Genomic DNA, 20649 nt, shown 5'->3' on the forward strand with positions numbered 1-20649 from the left:
CGCCTGTACAGAGCCTGGCCCCTTCCCTTCACCTGCTTTCTCGTGGGCCTTTCTACGCGTGGCACCCCAGCCACCACTCCTACGCCTCTGAGCCGCCCCCCCCCCAGGCACCCCTAGTTCCAGCACTCGCGGCCCAGAGGCCTGCGCTCGTCCTCCCCCTCCAGCTCCTCTGCAAAGGCGGTCCGCCACCCCTCCCGCCGCAGCAGCCAAGGCCGGGCACACACCAGCCCCTTCCCGTGACCCGGGCTCCTCCAGGGCTGAGCCAGGCGTCCGCCGGGTCCAGAGCAACAGCACGGGGCCTCCGGCTACAGACACTAGCCGAGCTCTACCCGAAGTGGACCTGGGGCCGCTGGGCTGCTGAGCCGCAGGCCACGCTCCGGCCAGTCTTCCTGTGGCGACTGTCCGCTCCCTGGCATCCCCGCTGGTAGCCTCTGCTCCCCGGAGCCCACCTGCCTTCCCAGGTCTCTCTTCTCCACAGCAGCTGTACCCTTCCAACCGCCCGCTGCAGCCTAGGCTGTGCCAGTGGGCCTTGGGGACAGCTGGGTGGCCCACGGGCACCACCTGGAGGATGTAGGAACCTGAGGACTCGGCTGCATCTCCCTGCCCCGCCTCCCCCGGGCCTCAGCCTCCTCTGGGCAGCAGAGGCAAGGGTCCAAGTGATGCCAGTGGCCCTCTTCTGTCCCAGAGGTCCTCAGGGGGCAGCTGTCAGCCAGCCCCTCCAAGTCTGTGCACCCGCAACCCCTCTTGCCACAGGTCCCCTGAGCCTTTCACCTGGGATGCAATTAAGAGGACATTTTGGGGCTTGTGCTTGACGCAAATGAGAAACGGGAAAGGATGATGTTATGAAGTCATAACTGCTGATCCACGTTTCTGAGAACCAGAGCACCAGAAGCCAAGGAACAGCCCTACCCGGTCATATGAATCTGGCAACGACAGGGGCACCCCAACCCACCCATCACTTCCTGGTGCAGGCAGCTATGTGGGTGCATCCACCAGGTGGGAGAGGAAGGAGTCAGGCCTGGCGGAGCAGCAGCCATCTCCCTCCCGAGCAGACTCCAGCTACCAGGAGAGACTGCTCCCCACGCTCGTCAGCTCCCGACACCACAGCTGTGGCCCAAGCAAGGACTGCGACAGGGGATGAGCCACAGGACTCCAGTTCCACACATGTCTCTGTTTTATTATGGCAAAGGTGAAAACGCCACCTTCCCCACAACGGCAACCGGTAACATTTATCCCAAAAATAACTCGGTACAAAACAGGGCTGCTTCAGAATTTAAAAAAAAAGAAAAAAAGGAAAAAAAAAAAAAAACCTTTACATGAGTTTTTAAATCCTATCTTAAAACATAAAAGAAACAAATCCATCATTGGCTGCACAGCTCCCAGTCCACCGCCCCCTCCCGCCAGGGAGCACGGAGGAGACATCTGGGTCCTGCTCCACTTGAGGATCTGCCGGTCTCTTTAGCTGGTGTCCATCTGAAACACACAGAAGCTTCCGCTCAACAAGAGCCCTCACGCTTCCAGTCAATTCCTGCCCTCCCTAACCCTCGTCTGGGACTTACTCTCGCATTATAAGCATCCAGCTGGGCATCCAACTCCTCTGCAGAAAGCTGCTGCTTCGAACTCCTGCCAGTGCCTCGACCTCTGCCCCGGCTCCCTCCACGAGTGCCTCTCCTGGTGCCGCTGCCACCACCGAAACCTCCGGAGCCACGGTTTCTAGTCATCCCACCTCTGTTTACGCTGCCAAGGAGAGGGGACTCACTCACGTGATGTTCAAAGGCCCATGGGGTGAGCGCCCACTTACCACAGATCAGCACCGTCCCAAAGGCCCCAGAACTCACCTCTGCGCGGGTCTCCGCTGTGTGTCAATCTGTGACGTGACGAGCTGAATGTTCATGGGGCGGCCTGTGGCAAAGAATACAAGAGGACACGTGCAGTTAGAGGGCTTGAAACGCGCCGAGGGGCACCACACCCCGGTCTCCATGCAAGCACTGGAAAGGGGCTGTGTCTCCAAATGCTCCCGACAAGGGGAGTGGCCGAGCACTACTGGTGGGAGAACGAGATGGTGCCAATGACAACCCCACCAAAACCTCCTCGCTCCTTCTCAGTCCAGTTAGCTGGGTGTCTGGTCAGGTGTCCGGGGTGCTCATGGGTGGAAAGGTGTGGGTGGCCTGACGGAAGAAGAACCGGTACCTTTGTCTTTACGACTACAGCCCCGCACTCAGAGGTGTACTATGGCGGTTCTGAGAAGGCTTCACAGAAGTGAGTCTTCCGGAAGGAGCTGAAGGAGGGGAGGGTGTAGCTTGCTGGATGGGGGTTCACAAGAGGTTGGTCCGGATGTGTGGGGCAGCATGAGAGGTGGCGGAATGGAAGAGAGAGACAAAGGGGCGAATGCAAAGTGTCCTCAGCCACAGGGGTAAGCCATACTCCTGCACGGATAGCGGCCAGCCCGACTCCACGAGACGCAGCCCCTCTAGCATCCGGGTCCAACCTCAGACGCACCATCCAGAGGGACGCCGTTGTACTGTTTCATAGCTTTCAGGGCATCTGCCTTCCGTTCAAAGTGCACATCGGCTGTTCCTAAACTGCGCCCGGAGCGGTCATAGTGTACAGCTGCCTTCTTCAGAGTTCCGAATTCAGCAAAGAGTTCCTGGGGGCCAGAAAGAGCAGCTGTTAGTGAGGTGCTTCCCTTCAGGTGGCCCAGGACAGTCCCTGGGAGGGTGAGCTGCTTGGGGGGGGGGGGGTTTATTTCCCTGGGAGGCAGACACGTATGGGGGCAGGGCAGTGGTAGTGGAAACCACAGGGAGGGAGGGGCAGATGGGACAGCCACTTCCCGGAGCAGCTGGGTCTGAGGGCTCCTGCCAGTGTGGGGACCTTACATCAGTACCAGGATGCAGGTAAAGGACCACAGAGCCCACCAGTGAAGGGAACAAGATTAAGTTGCTATCTTCTTCAACAGAGGAAAACTGACAACACACCCAAGGACTGTACCAAGAAACCGCAAAGGCCAAGATCACAGAGCAAGGGATGCTATCCGACAAGTGGACCAGCTCACAGGGCCCGGAGATTCGGGAGCCCTGACCCAGCCCCTCCCCCAGGGCAGATTCTGGCTCACCTTTCCCTCTCCTCCTACTCAAGCCTGCCGCAAAGGCTGAAGTCAAGCGCTGCCATGGAAACTGCCCTGACCTCAGGCAGGCTGGGAGTTGGAGAGGGAACCCAGAGTGTGGGGCTACTCCGGCCGCAGGCACACAGCGGGAAGTGGAGTTCACCAAAAGCGGTTTCCAGTGGATGCCAGAAACCACCTTAAAAAAAGTGTTGAGACACCGTGAGTGCTCACCGGCCTTGCTCTGTCCTCCCACGGTAGTCAAACAGCTGGGCTCTGGGAAGTTGAACCCAGGAAGGCCCAGCACCCTGACCCAGCCATCTCTGGGACTGATCCCCAAAATGTCTTTACTTAATCAAAAAACAAGTTTATATGCCTTTGGAATCCTAACAAACAGAACAAAAACACCCCCAAAAAACCAAAACCAAAAGACCCCAAAAAAACAAAACAACAACGACAACAGCAACAAAAAGAAAACAAAGAAAAAACAAAGAAGCTTCAACCAAAGTCGAGATTGAGAATCATGCCACTAAAAAGACGGGGGTGAGGGGTGGGGGGGGTGGGACAGGGTGTAGGTCCTGTACGACATGGAGCCGGGGGCTCAAGGCCAGCGGAGCAAAAGCATGCCCAGCGCCGCCCTGCGTCTGTGCTTTGCCCGTAGGCTTCCACAGAAAAAGATCTCTGTCCTCCCAGCAAACCGTTAAAAGAAGTACAAAGTAAACAAAACGCAGATCCTAAGCGAGGCAGGAACAGAGACCGCTCGGGTTGGGCCGAGGTTTCCCGCCAAGAGCGAGGGCTCCGGCAGGGGGTTCGCGCCCGCGCGCGGGGCACGACTCAGGAAGAGCGGCCGCTCGTCCCGCTAGGCCGGGCCCGACCTCCGACACCCCGACCTGCCGGCCGCACTTCCCGGGCCAGGACCTCCGCCCTGCACTCCCGCAGCCCTTAGAGGGCCGGCGGCTGCCCCTGGGCCCCGAGGGCTCCCCGCCCTAAGGTGCGGCGCGCGCGGTCCAGGCCGCGTCCTCAACGGGGCCACCGGGTGCGGGTGACCCGCTCAGCGACGAACGCGCGCCCCTCACCTGAATATCCGCGTCCGACACTCCGAAATCCAGGTTGGACACCAGCAGTTTCCCGCCCGTCTCCACGCCGGCGCCGCCCCCGAAGCCGCTGTCGAAGAGGTCGTGCTGCCACTTGTCGGGGAGTTGTTTCGGCTGCGGGGGGAGGGCACAGGAGCACGCGGCCCGTGAGCGTCTCCCGCGGACCCTGCGGCGCCCGCACGCCCCCGCCCGCCGCCCCCCCCCCCCCCCCGGCGTCCCGGGCGCCGCCGCTCCCTCCGACCCGCTTCCCGCCGCCCGCGCGGCCGCGCCCAACGCCCGCCGCCCGCCGCCGCCACGAGGCCCGGCGCCCGGCCCAGACAAAGGCCGGGAGGGGCTCCGCCGCCCCGGGCGGCCGCCGCGCGCCCCCCCCGCCCGCCCGGCCCGCGCCCCCCGGCCCGCCGCCCGCGCCCCCGCGCGCCCCCGCGCGCCCCCGCCCGCCGGCCCGCCGCCCCGCTCACCCTGCTGTAGGGCGCCGGCCGGTTCCTGCCGCCGCCGCCCGCCGCGCCGCGGGCGAGGGCCGGTCGGTTCCGGATGGGCCCGCCGCCCCGGCTCACTCGCGCGGCGGCCTGCGCCCCGCCGCCGCGGCCGCCCTGGGAGCCGGCCCGGCCGCGGCCCCGACCTCCGCCGCGGCCGCCTCGCTGGCTCCGGTTCAGCTTGATGATGTCGTCCAGAGACATGTCCATTTTGTCGGCCATGGCGGGCGCGGAGTCGGCCTCGGCTCGAGCCCGCGCGTCAGCACGTCGGCGCGTCACTTCCGGGGCCGCGCGCGGCCTGCCGGGACCGAGGCCGGGGCCGCCGGGGATTGGCCGCGGCGGGCGGGAGCGGGCGCGGGCGGGGCGGGGGCGCGTGCGCCGGACGGCGGGCTCGGCGGGCGCAGCTGAGGTGCCGGCGGCGGCCGCGGCCGCTTTTATACCTTCCCGCGCGGGCGCCGCCAACGGAAGGCGGGGTCGGCGCGCGGAGGCCGGCGGGGGGCGCGGTGGGCGGGGCCGCGGGGCGGGGCGGGGCGGGCGGGCTCCCCTCCCCCTCCCCCTCCCCCTCCCCGCGCCCCGGCCTCGCGCCCTCTCCGCGCCCCCGCGCCTCCCCCACCCCTTCCCGCGCCTCCCTCCGCACCCCTGCGCCTCCCCCTGCCCTCTCCCCGCACCCGGGCGCCTTCCCCACCCACTTCAGGCGCCCCTGCTCCTTACCCCACCCTCTCCCCACACCCCTGCGCCTTCCCCTACTCTCCGCCGCACCCCTGCGCCTTCCGCTCCGCCCTTCCCCCCCACCCCACCGCCTCCCCACATCCCACCCTCCACACACACCCTGGTCCCTCCCTGCACCTCAGTTTCTCCCCTGCCTCTGCGCACTCCTGGATGCTCCTGCCGTCACCCCTTCCCCCCAAGCCCGGGTCCTGCCCGGCACCCCCCACTCTGCACCCTCGCCCCGGGGTGGTGGCGCAGGCCTAGTGGGCTGGGTGGTGGTTCCCTGGCGTGACCTCGTGGTCACCCGGGTTGGGGTCTCTATTTGTCAACCCCGATTTAGTCGTACCTCTTTGAGAAACCCCCGTATGGTACGTTTTTGCAATTACTGGCGGAAGCCCCCGTGCCCTTTTGGGGACGCAGGACGGACCCTGCAGTCTTCGCCGATAACTCTGGTTCTGGGGCGCACTGTTCTCCCAAGGGTGGCCCGGGGCCTGCCCTTGCCGCCGGTGCAGAGCTCTCAGGGTTTCTGAGCTCTGGCAGCAGGTCCGGCCCGGGCTGACCCTAGGCTCGGAGCCGCGCCCCTTGGGTGCCTAGATGCCTAGCTGCGTGGACTGAGTGTGGCCCCGCGATGTCTCCTCCCCCTGTAGGCTCCGCGGCCATGAAGGTGAAGATCAAGTGCTGGAACGGCGTGGCTACTTGGCTCTGGGTGGCCAACGACGAGAACTGTGGCATCTGCCGGATGGCCTTTAATGGCTGCTGCCCGGACTGTGAGTGTGCCCTGTGCTCCCTCCCCCTCGAGCTTTGCCTGCGGGCCTGGCCAGGGCGTCTCCTCGGAAACACCCGCGCAAGGTGCTTGGGTTTTGGGACCGCTCTGCTCAACACAAGCTGTCAGAAGAAAGGCAGTTGGTTCGGGCCCATGATTGTGTGAGGAGCCCATGGAAAGTTCTGTAAGAGAGGGCGTGTGGCTTTTTACTGTGCTCACAGTCAGCCGTGACGCCCGCGGGCCAGGGGACGCTGGAGCACCGCGGGACGATTCTCCAGCGGGCACGCAGGCTGTCGCGGGGGTGCCCGTCCCCTCGGCCAGCGCCCACCGTCGCAGCGCTAAGGGCCTGTGTTCGCGTCCTGGCTTGGAAGTGGCTTCCGGGGCCCGGCTCCCCTCCAGCCCAGTCGCTAAGTGTAGCGCCGTCACACCGGACGTGACGATAAGCCCTCGGTGTCCCCCCATTCCTGGTGCTTGCTCACGTTGTCTCAGGTGTCCGTGCGTGTGCTCGCTCAGCCCTGCCCTGGCTGTTGAACGTGAATATAGAACAGGCGCTTCCACTCCTCTCCCTCGTTTTTCAAGGCATCTGACCTTTCAGCAAAGTGGTTGTGTCACGCCACAGAGTGTCCACCGCCAGGTTTTATCAGACCTCTCTGGTGGTTTTTGTCTCACCTCTGTCCCATCACGTTCTGGTGAAGTAGAAATGCTTGAGTGTATTTTCTTGTTTTATTTTTGCTTGAGTGTATTTTTAAGTCAAAAACAGGCTTTTGCACCAGCGAATTGTGTTTTTAGCCAAACCAAAGTGAACTTAAGCAGAAGCAGGTTGACCCTTGGGGGGACAGGGGCAGTCCCAAGAGGAAAATGGGACCTGGGGGGACTGAGGGGCCCCTCTGGCCCGTAAGTGACCAGGCTTTTTGTGGGGTCAGGAGAGTGCCCAGAATAACAACCGGGCTTTGCATCTTACAGTGAAATTCAAATTATCGAGTTTTAGTGCAAATACTATTTTGTTATGGGCTTGATCTTTACTTTGGCCGAGAGAAAATCTCATCTCCCAGGACTTAATCCATCCTGATTGGATCAGTCAGGTGGGATGTGACCGTAGGAAGTCACTGATTGGCTCTACTTGATTAAGTTTTACTTAGCAGTAAAGCTCACGATCTGGTTTTACTGATTCTGTTTTAATCACGCTCAGGTGCGTCCTTAGGGACACAGCAGAGGCAGTGGGAGCCTGCAGGGGCGCACACTTGCAGCTTCTTGAGCCACAGATTGTTAGCTTCTGGAAAGAGAAGTCCTGGAAAGCATTGCCCTAGACTGGACGTGGGAGCGTCAGCGGTGTGTTGGCGCTGGCGCGGAGCCTGCGGAGCCCAGCTGGTGCTGTTGCAGCTGGGCCTGTGGCTGGCATCCCTGTGTTTGCCGGGGTGCTCAGGTCTTGTGGAAGGGGAACCCGTTGGCTGAGAGTAGGGGGCTTGGAGCTTCATCTTCAGAGCCAATCCTACCGTGCAGAGTGTCTGACGAGCCTTCATACAGGTGAAGTGACACTGGGTTCCTCTTGCTAAAATTGAGCTCTTGTGAAATACCCTGAGTGACGAAGACTAATAATCTGCTCCCAGGCCCAGAGGGCTTTGGGAGTAAGTCTTCTCGAGAGGTGTTTTCGTTACTAAAGATTTCCATCGAGACGCAAACAAGCCTTTGGGTGAGTCACCGCTTTGTGCTCCCGTGTTCGTCACATGCCTCGGGTGGCCCTGCCTGCAGGTAGCATTACTGGAAGTGGCTCCTTCTCCTAACAAGCCTCCCTCAGAAGGACCAAGTGGCCTGGGTACAACCCCATCAGTGGGACACCTGGGCATCCCTTGCCCCCCACCAGTGTGTCCTCTGTTCACAGGGGACTCTGGTTTCATAGGTGTGATTCCTTTATTTTTTTTTTAAGATTCTTTATTTTGTTTCTTTGACACACACAGAGAGAGAGAGAGAGGGCGCGCGCGCGCGCCAGCGAGCCAGCACGGCACAAGCAGGGGGAGTAGCAGAGGGAGAGGCAGGCTCCCCGCTGAGCAGGAAGCCCGTTCCCAGGACTTTGGGGTCATGACCTGAGCTGAAGGCAGCCGCCTTAGCCACTGAGTGCCCCCCCCCTCCACTCCAGCCACCTCATAGTGGTGATTCCAAGCTGAGTTCTGGGCTTGGGAAGGCCCTGGGGGTGGGGGGTGGGGGATGTAATCTCAGGTGTCACATGGCTCCCAGCACAGGGTCCCACCCCTTCACCCCGCCCCTGTGGCTGCGGAAGCAGAGTGAGTGCGGTAGTTCTTTTTTTTGCCAAGTGTATAATTTTTGGTGGTTCGTCATAAAAGTTCCAGAAAGGTAGTGATGTTTTCTTGTAAAAAGTTTTTTTTAAAAGGCTGAAAAACACTACCCCAAAGCAAGCAACTAAAAAGACGTGGCGGATGTGTGTTCTGATTTGGTGGGATGCGGTCACTGCTGTGGGGCAGGGGCTGCTCTGGGGAGATTGGCCCAGAGCTTGGCAGCTTCCCAGCCCCAGGCCAGTGAGGAGCAGGTGCCAGGAGGGAGCTTTATGTCGTCTGGTGTTTTGCAGGACTGAGCATCCTGTGTTTGGTGTCAGGAGTAAGGACTGTGGTCAGAGAGGCCCAAAGGCAGTCTGGGTTTCCTGCAGAGCACCCAGCTTGCATTTAGGATGTGCTGAAGTGGAGCTGCTGCCGGGACAAGATGTCCTGATAGTCCTGGCCCTGGCTTGTCTGTCTGGTTCCTGCTGTTTGTACACCAGTGACAGCTGGATACAGCTGGCGCTCAGCAGGCGTAGAGGACCCCAGGGCAGTGATGGGGGTGACACCCCAGGAAAGGTGGAGGCGGCAAGCCACAGCACCTCCATGCCCATGGGGACCCTGGCACGGGGCCTGAGGGAGGTCGTTATGCTCTGTTGGCGCCAGCTGTTTGATGGGATGTTCTTGGTTCTGGAAGTCGTGTTTCTTATGGTTGCGGGCAGCGTGGATGTCCCCTGTAGGCATCCACGGAGGTCGCATTTCCAGGCACGTGGAGTGGAGTGTGAGCAGCATGAGCCCTGGGCCTTGGTGGTGGGGCCCCTTCAGGCCAGAAATGGGAGAGGTGGGAGGTCACACCTGCTTGCGGGCTGCTCCGGGTGGGGCCACAAGCGCCACTCCCTTGTCTCGTGCTGGGTCTCTGCCACCTGGGAGAGAAACCTCAGCCCCAGGGCCCCAGCTGTCCTTCCCTTGAGCAGAAGAAATAGTTCCCTCTTCAGACAGCAGCTCTTGGGCGCGGGGGCGGGGGGGGGGGGGGCTGCACCTAGCACATGTGCTGTACCTCCCCTGTCGCAGGTTCAGTGGTGGGGCTGTGGTGGGTCTGCAGCTGGGCCTGCACCCCGGGCGGGGGGGCGGGGGGATGGGGATGTGGGCTGGGCGAGAACCCCCCCTGCAGTCGAGCACCCCTTGCAGGGCAGAGCGTGTGCTCACACTCCTGGTTTCTGTCTTTCCTGAAACACAAGGTGTGAGGCTGTGCACACGAGCCCCCCGGGGCAGCCGTCTGGCGCACAGGTGCCTGACATCCTTGGGTCCTGGTCCCCTGCTCGGTGTGACCTGCTGGTCCTCTCGTCCCCCCTCCCGCAGGCAAGGTGCCGGGCGATGACTGCCCCCTGGTGTGGGGCCAGTGCTCCCACTGCTTCCACATGCACTGCATCCTCAAGTGGCTCAATGCGCAGCAGGTGCAGCAGCACTGTCCCATGTGCCGCCAGGAGTGGAAGTTCAAGGAGTGAGGCCACCCTGTGCCAGCACCCGCCTCACCCCCGCCGCCCGCTGGCCCGCCGCCCTCTCCCCTGGCGACAGCCCCTCCGGTGGCGGTGGGGACACACTTGAAACAAGGACTGGAGCTGTATTTGTTTTCCTTCAGATTGTGACACTTTTATCCAATAAGTAAAACTCATTAAATTGTCTGAACCTTGCTGGAGGCCTCTGCTCGCCTGTTTTCTGGTCCCGATGCAGCGTCACAGTGTGTTGATAGGAAAACTCATGAATAAACATCTCGATGCGATGCCACCAAGGCTCTGAGTCACAGCCGCAGAAGGAGCGGACGGTCAGCCGGAAGAGCCTGGGGGCGAGTGACTGGCTCTGGGGGTTTGGAAGGCCTGTGGTGCAAGGGCCCTGGGGCACGTGTATTTACTCAGGGGGCTGGCCTCCTGGTCGGCCACCTCTGTGGCACCCTACTTCGTGTCTGGACACTGCCCAGAGGGAAGAAAGCCCCAGGGACCATTACCCTTCCCCAATCTGGAGGCCACACGCCCTGTGTCCAGACACCCAGCTGCCAGGGCCTCTGTGCCAGTGTCTGCCCTGGGGAGGACGTACCCCAAGGGAGATGGGTTTGTGACCAGGATGTGTAGGAACAGTGAGTGGAAGGAGGGGTGCCTGAGGGCCCAGATCCCCCAGCAGCCCCTCCTGGGTGCTCTCAGCAGCCCCACAAACAAAGTTACATCCGCAAACAAGCTTACACCGGCTGCAGGGTTGGGCCAGCTACTCTGTATTCTTGAATGTTTGTGTCTACACTGTCAGGACCCGGGGAGTCACAGGGAGGGCTCTGCAGCCCACTCCCCCTGCCTGGGGGGGGGGTCTCCTGGGGTGTCAGACCCTGAGGGCAGTCGCACCCGCCTTCCAGCCCTGCCCTGTGGGGTGGGTGTGCTCGTCCCCAGAGGGGCTGCCCACGGCCCCTCCTGTAGGCTGCGTGCAGTGCCCTGCCACCCCGGCTCTCGCACTGTTTCCCGGGCCCCAGTGTGGTCCTCGCAGGGCCTGCCTGGCCTCAAGCCGACCATGGGGCCACCCGCCAGGTCCTGTCCTCCCCCGGCCAGGGATCCCCCCAGGAAGCTCAGGGCCCCTGCGAGGTCCTCTCAGGCCTCCGGGACCTCAGCCGGCCCCCCCTCCTCCCGGACGCTGAGGCTCGGAGCACCTGCCTTCGCCGTCACTCTCCCCTGGCTGCCCCCCAGCCGCCCCCGCTCCGGCTCTGGAGCTCTGCTTTCCCAGTTGCTGTGGTTTGAGTCCCGGACGGGCTGATCCCTCCTGGGGGCCACAGGTGCTCGCACGAGAAGGCCTGAGGCTCCCCCGCCCGAGGGCAGGGAGTGGGGGGCTGGGGGGCCTGGCAGCTGTCCCTCCGCCTGCTCTCCCGAGCTCAGGCCTGGCCTTGCTGCCCACCTCTTCCCAAAGGACCCCCAGGAGCAGCCCTGCGTGTGCAGCAGAGCAAGGCCCCGGGCGCACGCGACAGCCGTGTCGCCTCCACTCGGGCTCGGGCCCGGGGTCCCGCTTTAGGGCCCGAGCGGTGTCCCCCGGCACTGCCGTCTCCCCCGCCTGGGGGCAGTGAGGCCCTATGGGGCGCGGCGGGGCCCCCCCACCCAGCGGGCTCCCTGGGCGGGAGGGGGCCCGACGGCGCTGCGCGCCCGCCCCCGCGCCCGCGCCCGCGGCAGATATAAGGCGGCCGCCGCCGAGCCCGCCGCCCCGCGCCCGCGTCCCCATGGCCCCGAGCGTCCCCCTGGTGGCCGCCGCCCTGGCGCTGTGCCTGCTGCTGGCGCCGCCCGGCCTCGCGTGGTACAAGCCGGCGGCCGGGCCCAGCTCCTACTCCGTGGGCCGCGCCGCGGGGCTGCTGGCCGGCTTCCGCAGGTCCCCGCACGCGCGCCGCTCCGAGCCCCCCGGGAGCGCGGGACCCCCGGGCCGGGCCGCCGCCGAGCCCCGCCGCCCGCGGAGCCTCGTGAGTGGGGGGTGGGGGGTCGGGGCGGGGTCGGGGTCCGGGGCAGGGCGGGGGCGGGGTCAAGGCGGGGTCGGGGCGGGGTCCGGGTCAGGGCGGGGTCCGGGCGGGGTCGCGGCGCGGTCGGGGCGGGGGCGGGGCGGGGTCAGGGTCCGGGTCAGGGCGGGGTCGGGGGGCGGGTCGGAGTCGGGGCGGGGTCCGGGTCAGGGCGGGGTCGGGGCGCGGTCGGGGCGGGTCAGGCCCGGGCGCCCCCTCAGCCTCCTCCCGCCCCCAGGCCGCGTGTGTCCAGGACGTGTCCCCGCACCTGCGGAGCTGCGAGCGGCTCCCCGACGGCCGCGCCACCTTCCAGTGCCGGGCGGACGTGTTCCTGTCGCTCCGCGCCGCCGACTGCCGCAGCGCCTGAGCCCCCCCCGCCCCCGCCCCCGCCCCCCGCGGTAACCGCCACGTGAATAAATGAGAAGCGCAGCTGGACTCCGAGTGGGGGCGGGCGGTGCCTGGGGACCCCGACTCCGCCGCCAGACACTGCGGGTCCCCAGCGGGTGTCCCAGCCCCCCCAGGCAGGCAGAGGCACCCCAAACCCTGGGGCAGAGAAGGTGCCCAGCTCGGGCCTCCGCGGCGCCCACGCAGGCGCCCCCCGCAGGGCCGTGCTGCCCAGTCCCCACGCCCGCCCCCACGCCCCGCCCCCACCCCAGGCGGCCCCGCCCTGCTTCCTGGATCTCTTCGGGACAAGGTCGTTCGTTACTGGAGGGGCAGCCCCTGAAACACCTAGAAGTAGTAAGCACGGGGCAGTGGCCGCGGGGGGGGGGGAGCAGCCTGCGGACCCCACGGCGCCCCAGGAGGCCAGACAAGGCCGCCCCGCCCCTCGCAGGCCCAGCGCCCGCACTCAGCCCTCCTCCAGGCTAATCACCTACTTTGTTGGGGGGAATCTGTTCATCCGAGCACCCAGCCCGCTGAGCCCGACCCTGAGGTCCCTTCTGGGCACGGACCGGGGCCTCCGGGGAGACTGGCTGAAACGAGGTGGGCACTGTGCTGGGGCGTCCCCCACCCCGTGGGCGTGCAGGGCCCTGCACTCAGAGGCTATGGGGGCCCCACAGCCCTGCTCCGCCCCAGCGCATGTGTCTCCAGGGACACGGGCTTGCCAGGCCCTGGGCCTCCTCCGTTCGTCCCACAGGGCTCCCCGCTGCCTGCCCCTAGCTGAGGGCGACAAGGGGGGGATTCTGGGCAGGTGTAGGGCTGACTGCTCCCGTCCTGCCCCGTCCGGACCCATGCAGGGCAGGCTAGTCCCTCCTTGTCCCTGCGCTCAGGGGACCCTGAAGCCCAGGGGACCAGGAGCCTCAAGTGTGGGGAAGCCGGACACCACCGCGCCCCCGAGGCTGGGGGCCCCATGCCTCTCACGACTTTCTACCCTAACTTGGGGAAGGAGGAAAGGAAAGCTGGGGGTGGCTGCCCAGCCGAGGGTGGGGACGTGAACTTCCACGGTTACTTCCCTTCTGTGTCCTGCACGGGGTTCTAGTTACATCAACGGGAAGAAAAGGACAGGCCGTGTCTTAGAGGGAAAGGATCCCACCCAGCCCTGCACTCCGTGGGCCAGGCTGCAGGGTGCGGCCTCACCCGGACCAGCTGCTGAGGGGCAGATGCCCTTGGCGGGGGCTGAAAACACCCCCACCGTCCCCACCTCTGAACACGACTGAACTACTGCTGCTCCCCCCGCCCTAAACTACGAGGTGACCAGGGTCAGCACCCTGCAGCCGCCGGGCTGCTCCCAGTGGGCCCTAAGATTCTCTGGGTCCAGTCAGGGAGCTGGAGCCCGGTCCTCCCTGGAGGTGTGGGCTCTGCAGAGCCACGAGGAGTGGCTCCCTCGGCCTCGGGACAGGGTCTCGGGGACGGGCTCCCTGGGATGGGGTCTCCGGGACCCAGGGACTCCTTGCTGCCAGGCCGCCCACACCCCTCCGCCACCTCCCCATGCGTGGACGGTGGGGAGCGGGGCCAAGAGCCGGACACAGAACACCTCCCATCAGGTTTATTTGGTTGTACGCCAGCCAACTGGACAAAGTTGAGAGAACAGTCTGTGGGGAGACCAGCCAGGCCCAGGAAGTGGGGGAGCGGGCCAGGGCCCAGGAGACGTGCCCATGCGAAGGCGGCATGGTCTGTGACCTGAAGGGGCAATGGGTGTCCCCTCCAGGTCTCCGCTCCCCTGAAGCTGGCTGCCAGGGAGGCTGGGAGGGCAGAAAGTGCTGGGCAGTTGGGCGTCCTGGGTCTGCAGGGGCTGGGGGAGGAGTGGGAGCCAGGCCTTCTCTGGCGCACGGGGCGGTGCCCCCAGGCCAAAGGGACCCCCTGCTTGTCCTGTGCCCCGCTGTGCTGGGTGCCCCTCTGTGTGCTGGGTGGGAAGACCACCCGGCAGGGGGTGGGGGCAGCGCCTGCCCCTCGGAAACCTCGGAACCGGGCAGCGAGGGGGGAGCGCCGCAGTTAAGAACCGTGGAAACTGAGGCCTGCAGGCTGGGTAGCAGGGCGGGCCGGGCATGGGAGGTCCTGTGCTCACAGGTCACAGTCGCTCCCTGTCTCAGGCTGCGCCTCCTGCTGCCTCCTGGACTCCAGGAAGGCCAGCTCCTTGGCCTCTTTCTTCTGGTTGCGGGCCTCATACTCCAGCCTGGGGGCGGGCCGTGTTAGGGGTGCCCAGGCCTGGGGCCGTGGGGGCTGCGGGCGCCACCCCAGGCCCCGCCCCCCACCCTCACCTGTTCTTGATGATGCGCTGCACGATGAGGTCTGTGGTAAGGTCACTGCCGCTGTCAATCTGACAGAAGATGCCCCTTCTCTTGGGCTCCTGGAAGGGGAGGGTGGCGGGGAGAGGGTGAGGGCCGTCCCCCGGGCCCCGAGGAGACTGCCCAGCCCCGGGCCTGGAGGGCTGTCACCCCCCGGATGCCCAGGACATGGACGCGCAGACCCCCGCCGCCTCCTTGAACCGGGGGGGCGTCAGCTGGGCACCGAGCCCCTAGCCTGGCTCCCACACAGGTCCCATGAGCCCAGGGACCCTCGTGCCCACCTGGTAGGGGTCTGAGCCGTCCTTGTCAGGCACGATTTCCGTCTTCCCATGACAGACCAGGTCCACCTGCGAAGGGAGTGGGTCAGGGCCCTGGCGCCCTGCACTCAGAGGCCCTCAGGGGGACCTGGCCCACCAGGAGCCTTACCTTGAAGTGGTCCAGGAGCTCTGCCGTGACAGCGTAGGGGGCCCCGATCACCACCTCTGACACGTACTACGAGGACAGGAGCACAAGCTGTTAACGGGACCCTGCCAGGTCGGGGGGAGGGGGGGCGGCGCTCTCGGCTAAGGAAGCCAGGACTGGGGGAAGGCGCAGCATGGTGCGGGTGCTGGCCAGAAGCCCAAGGCCCCTGGTGTCCCGGGCCCGTGCACCAGGGGCCTCACTGCCGCACCCCAGCACGGCCCGCACTCACCCGGCACGCCAGCACGCTTAGTGTCCGCTCATGCAGGTTCATGATGGGGTAGTTCTTCCCCTTGTAGTGGTTGACCTCCTAGGGCCAGAGCGAGCTCGGGTCAGCGCACAGCCCCGGGCAGTGGGGGCGGAGCTGTCATCGCCCCCAACAGCCCCTCACGGGTGCTCCTCATGGGTGCCTGCGGGGGGGTAAGCCCTGGTCCCCAGGAAGTGGCCCCGGGTTGTCTCCTTTTCCATCAGCACCCAAGGCCTCACCCTGTGGGCCACCTGTGCCCAACCTCAACCCCAGGAGCCCTCAAGGGCCCCCACGCTCCATCCGAGACCTGGTCAAAGTGCAGGCCGGCGATGACGTAGGGCCTCTCTGCCAGGCCGTGCACCTTCTCCAGAAAGTCCACGTGGCCGATGTCTGTGTCCAGGTTAAGAAGCAAGTAACAGGACAGGGAGTGGCTGCCTGCAGGACCAGGGCCTCTGGCAGGGCCCCTCGAGCTCCGCCCCACCCGGGGGCCTCGAAGAGTCGGCGAGGCCGCTCTGGGTCCCCTGACCCCGGGGTGCACAGGGGGCCAGGCAGGGCAACCCTCCCACACGGTCTCGGAGGATACGGAACAGGTCAAAGGCGCCGGCCACGTAGATGACCGTCTCCCCTGGCTGGGGTTCCTTCCCAGAAGCAAACTGGATGATCTTCTGAGATGTCTGCAGAAACTGGGACACCCCCGTCCAGGGGTTCCGTCCCCCAGGGCACTGAAAGCCAAGAGGCCTCTGGTCAGCCAAGACGCTGGTCAGGCACGTCCTTGGCCGCTTCCCACCCCAGAGCCCCTCCTCTGGGCCTAGGGCTGCCTGCGCCTGCCTGTCGGCTCTGGGAGCGGCTACGGGCTGATACACGAGAACTGCAGACCCCCATCGCCCCCATACCTGCCCGCAGAGCTCACAGGCAGGCGCCTCTGGCAGGAACACGCCAGGGCCAGGCTGGGCCAGGGCCCCGTGACCAGTGGGACGTGTGGCTTCGCCCTGTGGCCACAGTGGGTACTGCAGCCAACACCACTGCGCCTGGACCGGCCCACCTGTGGACACTGCGGTCGTGGGGACCCAGCACCCTGAGGCCACCTTCTGGTCACCTGGGAGGAGCCTCCCGAGGAAAGCGTCTCCCGGGTGGGTGTCGGGTGAGAGGGCTACAAAGGGAGAGAGGACCAGTCGGCCCGACTAGAGCCAGTCCCTGCTCCTTCTCCAGGGGCCACCTGACCCGCTAGCTTGCCAAGCCTGGCAGCCAGCACTCAGTCAGTGCCCAGGAGCCGGGGAGTCGAGGAGGGTGAGGGTCCCGGCCAGCCTTCTCCCGGAGGCGGCCTGGGGGCATCAGGTACCGGCCTGGCTAGTGGGGGCCGCACTCACCTTGCCAAAGCTGTCCGCGTATTCCCGGTACTCAGAGGATATCTCCTGAATGGAAGGGTGGGGGACACGGAGGACATGGTCAACCCCCAGACCCCGAAACTCCTCGTCCTGGAGCCCGCAGAGGAGTAAGCACCGGGCAGATCAGGTGCTCCCTCCCTTCCTCCCAGCAGTGTCCTTAGCCCTGGGACCTCGGGGATCCTGCCCCGTTCCCCCCCAGGCTCACCTGACCACTGTGATGGGCCTTGGTCACCAGCAACATGCGGCCAACGAGGTCCGTGGTGGACACGCCCTGGGTGCGCCTACACTCTCTGCGGACAGACGTGGGCTCAGGGCTCGCACCCAGACGTGCTCCCGAGCCCGCGGCCAGCTCCCCCCGGGGCCGCCTCTGTGTGCACACCGCCGGCTCCGGGCCGGACAGAAAACCGGGCCCAGGAGCGTGGGGAACACTGCGCTTTACCAGCTGAAGGGCCCATTACAATGGAGGGAGTGCACGGCCACAGCTCAGTGTGCAGCGTTGGGGGGCTGGCCAGTCGGGGGGTGGGGGGGTGGGCACCACCAGTCCCACGGCGCGCATGGACTGCAGGTCCGGCCTTGCCCTGCAACGCGCCCTCTGCCAAGGGAACTCCAGGCTGCGCTGTCCCTGGAGGAGCCGCTGGCCACAGTGGCTGAGTTCCTCAACAAGATGACACACGCTCCTGGTCACACCGTCCTTCTCCCCGCTCGACAGCCACCTGGATGTACCACACGCGCAGCCCCCTGGGCAGCACCCCCACCTGGTGCCAGTCCCGGCCAGGAAGCAGGCAGAAAGAGCCCGGGGGGCGCTTCGAGCCCCACTCCTTGACAAGGTGGGGCCCTCGCGGGGGCTCACCTGTACCTCCCAGCCGCCTTCACTTCCTCGTAGGTGTCCCGGCCGTCTACGGTCAGAGTGATGTCATCTGAGGAGCAACACACGTGTGAGAATGAGCACCCGTGAGCCTCATCCCAGGCCCCCGGGGGCAGGGACTCTTTCAGGGCAAGGACCCAGCGTGACGAGGCCCCAGCACCCTGGTGGCCCCTCCGGCCCGCCCACAGGCCCACCCACTCACTGCCATGGACACAGAAGTCGCAGCTGTACTTGTCCAGGGTCTCCAGCGTGGTAACGTAGGGAGCCGCCGGCACCACCTCGTCCACCCATTTGATGGCCCGCACCATCTTGTACCTCTCCTCCTGAGTGAACACCGGGGGCCCCTTGTGCTTGGAGATCTCCTCTAGAGCCAGGGAAGAAAGCAAGGACGAGGTAGGCGTGGGAGCCCCCGGCACGCAGCTGTCTCTCTCCCTGGGCCCTCAGCCCCCGGGGGCAGAAACGCACCCAGGTGGCCTCCACCCTGTTCTCTATGGGCCAGTCCAGGTGCTCAGGACGTGCTTGCTGGATAACCGCACGGTTCCCTCACCCAACTGGAGCTCCAGGCAAAGTCCTCTGACAGCCGGGCGCTCCATTCTCGAAGACCCTGGGACCCAGGTTGTTGGGGGAAGGGGAGTGGACGGCAGGGCCAGAAGCTTGACCCCTCGGCTGCACTGTTCAGCCTGAGCCGTGAGATGGAGAGCCCCCGGCGGGTGCACCTGCCGCGCTGGGCTCTTGGGAGGGATGGCCATAAGCGTGGTCTAAACCCTTGCGGGGCCCCTTAGGGTTAGTCAAAGGCAGCAGCCCCAGCTCACCGTCGGTGTGCACGCCCACGATGAGGTAGTCACCCATGGCCCGCGCCTGGCGCAGCTGGTTTGAGTGGCCGTAATGCACCATGTCATAGCTGTGGAAAGGACGGATGGTGAGTCCCTGTGCTGAGGGGGCGACTGAGCAGCTGAGGCTGGGTGTGGGCGGGGCGGCCTGGCTCCTCCGGGGCTTCCTTAGGGAGCCCTCTGGGAAGCTGCCCCTGGGAATGGCTCCTCAGGCTGAGCTGGGGCTTTCAGAAGGGAGGTGGGCACTCCACTCTCCCCACCACTGGCCCTGGGCCAGATTCAGTGAGCGCGACGGGCTGGGCTGTGCCCAGGGACAAGGCCTGCCAGTCCCCGGGGCTGGTGAGCACACGGAACAGCCTTGGCTCCCCGTCCGGGCCATGGAGCTCTGCCCTCTGCCCTCAGCCTCTCCTCTCCCCCACTGCAAACCATGGGGGGGGGGGCAGTCCCTGCAAGCTGTAAACTGATGTTAACTTAGGGGTGGGCTGGACTCTGTACTACCCTGAGACAGGTGGACGGTCTTTGGGGCCAACACAAAACAAAGTCCAACAAATGAGCAAAGGCAGTTGGTAGCTTTGGAAATCCTGCGCGCTCCCCCACAGCCTCCAGAAACTCAGCGAGGCTTTGCTCTCTGGGGCTGACAACCACCTCCCTGCCACCTTGTTCTGGGGCTTTTATCCTTAAACCTGGGCCTGATGAAGGAGTGGCTTCTCAGGTGCAGGCCCACTTGCTCCCTGGGTGGGCTGGGGAGGACCCCAAGTTGGCCCCAAACCAGCTGTCTCCTGAGTAGGAGACGCTCCCTGCTTCTCCAGGAGACCCGGGCCACCTGGTGCACGAGCTGCTGCAGTCCCCGGACACCTGTTATTCCCACCATGGCCCACTCAGTCCCCGCACACAGGCCTGTGGGTCACATTGCTCTGGCCCTGGGGGGAGAGGGGAGCTAAGTCCAAATCCAGCAGCCCCGCTGGCCCCTGAGCTCCCTGGACAGGCGGGCCGGGGGTGCGCAGCTCGGACTGCAGCGTGTCCTAGCCACAGGGGCCTTGTGGCCGTGGGTGGCCTGCTGGGGCAGGGGCCCAGCCGGACCCCGGCCAAGGTCAGAGTCCACCGAGGGAAGCCGTGCTCCCTCTCCCCAAGGTGACTCGGGCAGGGCCGCCAAGGTCCGGCTCTGTAAACTGGCCAGGCAGGGGCTGTTCCTGCCGGGATTCGCCAGGTAAAGGCCCGAGGGAGCATCACAGGTGACAGCCGTCGGCCGGCAGTCCTCCTCCCGTCTGCTGACGGCCCCAAACTTCTCTGGGAACAACCCCAGGTCTCCGGCTCGCCGGGAGAGAACGGGTGGGCAGTGTGGCCCCCTGGGCGGGACCCGGGTCGCGGGGGCTTCACCGGGGTCGCGGGCACACGTGTGCTGCCCTGGCGACGGGCAGGCTGGGGACCGACGGCGAGACCGCGGGGAAGTCGCTCTGGGCGCCCGGTGTCCCGGGCTGGAGCGCTCCGGCTCGTCGGGGCCGGACACACGGAACTCGCGCCGCCACCGGCCGGGGCGCCCGCGTCCCCAGGAGGGGCCGGTCCGCGGGCGCCTCTCGGCCGGCGGCGCAGCGGGCCCCGCGGCCCCCGCCCGCCCCCCGGCCCGCCCGCCGCCGCCGCCGCCGCCGCCGCGCTCACCAGCCGTCGCACCACACCCGCACGGCGCGCCTGCCCCCGGGGCCCGGCGGCTCCGCACCGCCCGCCGCCCCATGCCCGTTCCGGATCATGGCCCCGCAGCACCGGCGCGGCCCGGCCGGCTCCGCGACTCCCAGCGGCCGCCGCCCGCCAGCCCCGCGCACGCCCCGCCCAGCCCGGCGCACGCGCCGTCACGCGGGCCTCACCCGCCGCGCGCGGCCAATGGCGAGCGCCGCCCCGCCCCGCGGCCCCGCCCCCAGCCGCCGCCAATGGCGCGAGCCGCCGGGGCCGCGCCCCGCCCCGGCCCCCGCAGACCCCGCCCCCCAGCGCGCGCGGCCAATAGCGCACGCGCACCTGGCCGAGGGGGCGGGGCAGGGCCACGCGGGGCGCCGCCCGCCCACCTCCCCGAGGAGCCCCATCCGGGCGCCCGCCCCCGGCCCGGTGCCGGTGCCAGCGGGGCAGTCATTCGAGGACACGCGCGAGACAGTGCAGAGACGTTTAATAACAATAAAAAGGCCTGCTGAGAGCCCAGGCTCAGAACCCCGCCGCCCCCGCCGCCGCCGCCGCCGCA

General features: G+C 66.1%; 4 protein-coding genes across 6 annotated transcripts; 2 read left to right on the forward strand and 2 right to left on the reverse strand.

Annotated features, from left to right (window-relative positions):
* Window positions 1-1151: 1151 nt before the first annotated feature.
* ALYREF (Aly/REF export factor) lies at window positions 1152-6035 on the reverse strand. The gene is made up of 7 exons (XM_055314157.1): window positions 5966-6035; window positions 4653-5107; window positions 4177-4308; window positions 2500-2647; window positions 1839-1902; window positions 1560-1737; window positions 1152-1473 (listed from the first exon to the last, which is right to left on the reverse strand). Exons 1-7 carry the CDS (start codon window positions 6033-6035, stop codon window positions 1459-1461), a joined length of 1062 nt encoding a protein of 353 aa, XP_055170132.1. The 3' UTR covers window positions 1152-1458.
* ANAPC11 (anaphase promoting complex subunit 11) lies at window positions 5022-10096 on the forward strand. Of its 3 annotated transcripts, none has more exons than XM_055334840.1 (3): window positions 5022-5076; window positions 6023-6142; window positions 9765-10096. In XM_055334840.1, the coding sequence occupies exons 2-3, from the start codon at window positions 6034-6036 to the stop codon at window positions 9908-9910; spliced, it is 255 nt and encodes an 84-aa protein (XP_055190815.1). In that variant the 5' UTR covers window positions 5022-5076; window positions 6023-6033; the 3' UTR covers window positions 9911-10096. The 3 variants fall into 3 exon arrangements, with proteins under 3 accessions (XP_055190815.1, XP_055190825.1, XP_055190807.1); XM_055334850.1 differs by having other exon boundaries at window positions 5052-5140; XM_055334832.1 differs by lacking the exon at window positions 5022-5076 and adding an exon at window positions 5453-5743.
* A 1553-nt stretch (window positions 10097-11649) lies between these two features.
* Window positions 11650-12283, forward strand: NPB (neuropeptide B). Its single transcript, XM_055315713.1, has 2 exons — window positions 11650-11883; window positions 12155-12283. The coding sequence occupies exons 1-2, from the start codon at window positions 11650-11652 to the stop codon at window positions 12281-12283; spliced, it is 363 nt and encodes a 120-aa protein (XP_055171688.1).
* Window positions 12284-13885: 1602 nt separating this feature from the next.
* PCYT2 (phosphate cytidylyltransferase 2, ethanolamine) lies at window positions 13886-20233 on the reverse strand. Its single transcript, XM_055337202.1, has 13 exons — window positions 20082-20233; window positions 18408-18496; window positions 17798-17959; window positions 17581-17647; window positions 16936-17020; window positions 16713-16757; window positions 15929-16067; window positions 15653-15735; window positions 15331-15408; window positions 15066-15131; window positions 14921-14986; window positions 14613-14701; window positions 13886-14527 (listed from the first exon to the last, which is right to left on the reverse strand). The coding sequence occupies exons 1-13, from the start codon at window positions 20168-20170 to the stop codon at window positions 14416-14418; spliced, it is 1170 nt and encodes a 389-aa protein (XP_055193177.1). The 5' UTR covers window positions 20171-20233; the 3' UTR covers window positions 13886-14415.
* Between the last annotated feature and the right edge of the window lie 416 nt (window positions 20234-20649).

This window comes from Nyctereutes procyonoides, unplaced genomic scaffold (genome assembly GCF_905146905.1).
Source record: "Nyctereutes procyonoides isolate TBG_1078 unplaced genomic scaffold, NYPRO_anot_genome, whole genome shotgun sequence".
In the NCBI taxonomy this organism is placed as follows: domain Eukaryota; kingdom Metazoa; phylum Chordata; class Mammalia; order Carnivora; family Canidae; genus Nyctereutes; species Nyctereutes procyonoides.

Bases quoted from the DNA above. Each gene is read 5' to 3' on its own strand.
- ANAPC11 (XM_055334840.1), top strand. From the start codon at position 6,034: ATGAAGGTGAAGATCAAGTGCTGGAACGGCGTGGCTACTTGGCTCTGG. The intron at 6,143-9,764 runs GTGAGTGTGCCC...CCCCTCCCGCAG, and splicing joins TAATGGCTGCTGCCCGGACT to GCAAGGTGCCGGGCGATGAC.
- ALYREF (XM_055314157.1), bottom strand. From the start codon at position 6,035: ATGGCCGCGGAGCCTACAGGGGGAGGAGACATCGCGGGGCCACACTCA. The intron at 2,648-4,176 runs GTGAGGGGCGCG...TCTGGCCCCCAG, and splicing joins TGTCGGACGCGGATATTCAG to GAACTCTTTGCTGAATTCGG. The intron at 1,738-1,838 runs GTGAGTTCTGGG...TCTCCTTGGCAG, and splicing joins CAGCGGAGACCCGCGCAGAG to CGTAAACAGAGGTGGGATGA.
- NPB (XM_055315713.1), top strand. From the start codon at position 11,650: ATGGCCCCGAGCGTCCCCCTGGTGGCCGCCGCCCTGGCGCTGTGCCTG. The intron at 11,884-12,154 runs GTGAGTGGGGGG...TCCCGCCCCCAG, and splicing joins CCCGCCGCCCGCGGAGCCTC to GCCGCGTGTGTCCAGGACGT.
- PCYT2 (XM_055337202.1), bottom strand. From the start codon at position 20,170: ATGATCCGGAACGGGCATGGGGCGGCGGGCGGTGCGGAGCCGCCGGGC. The intron at 16,758-16,935 runs GTGAGCCTGGGG...CCTTCCATTCAG, and splicing joins AGGCCCATCACAGTGGTCAG to GAGATATCCTCTGAGTACCG. The intron at 14,528-14,612 runs GTGAGGGTGGGG...GCCCGCCCCCAG, and splicing joins CAGCGCATCATCAAGAACAG to GCTGGAGTATGAGGCCCGCA.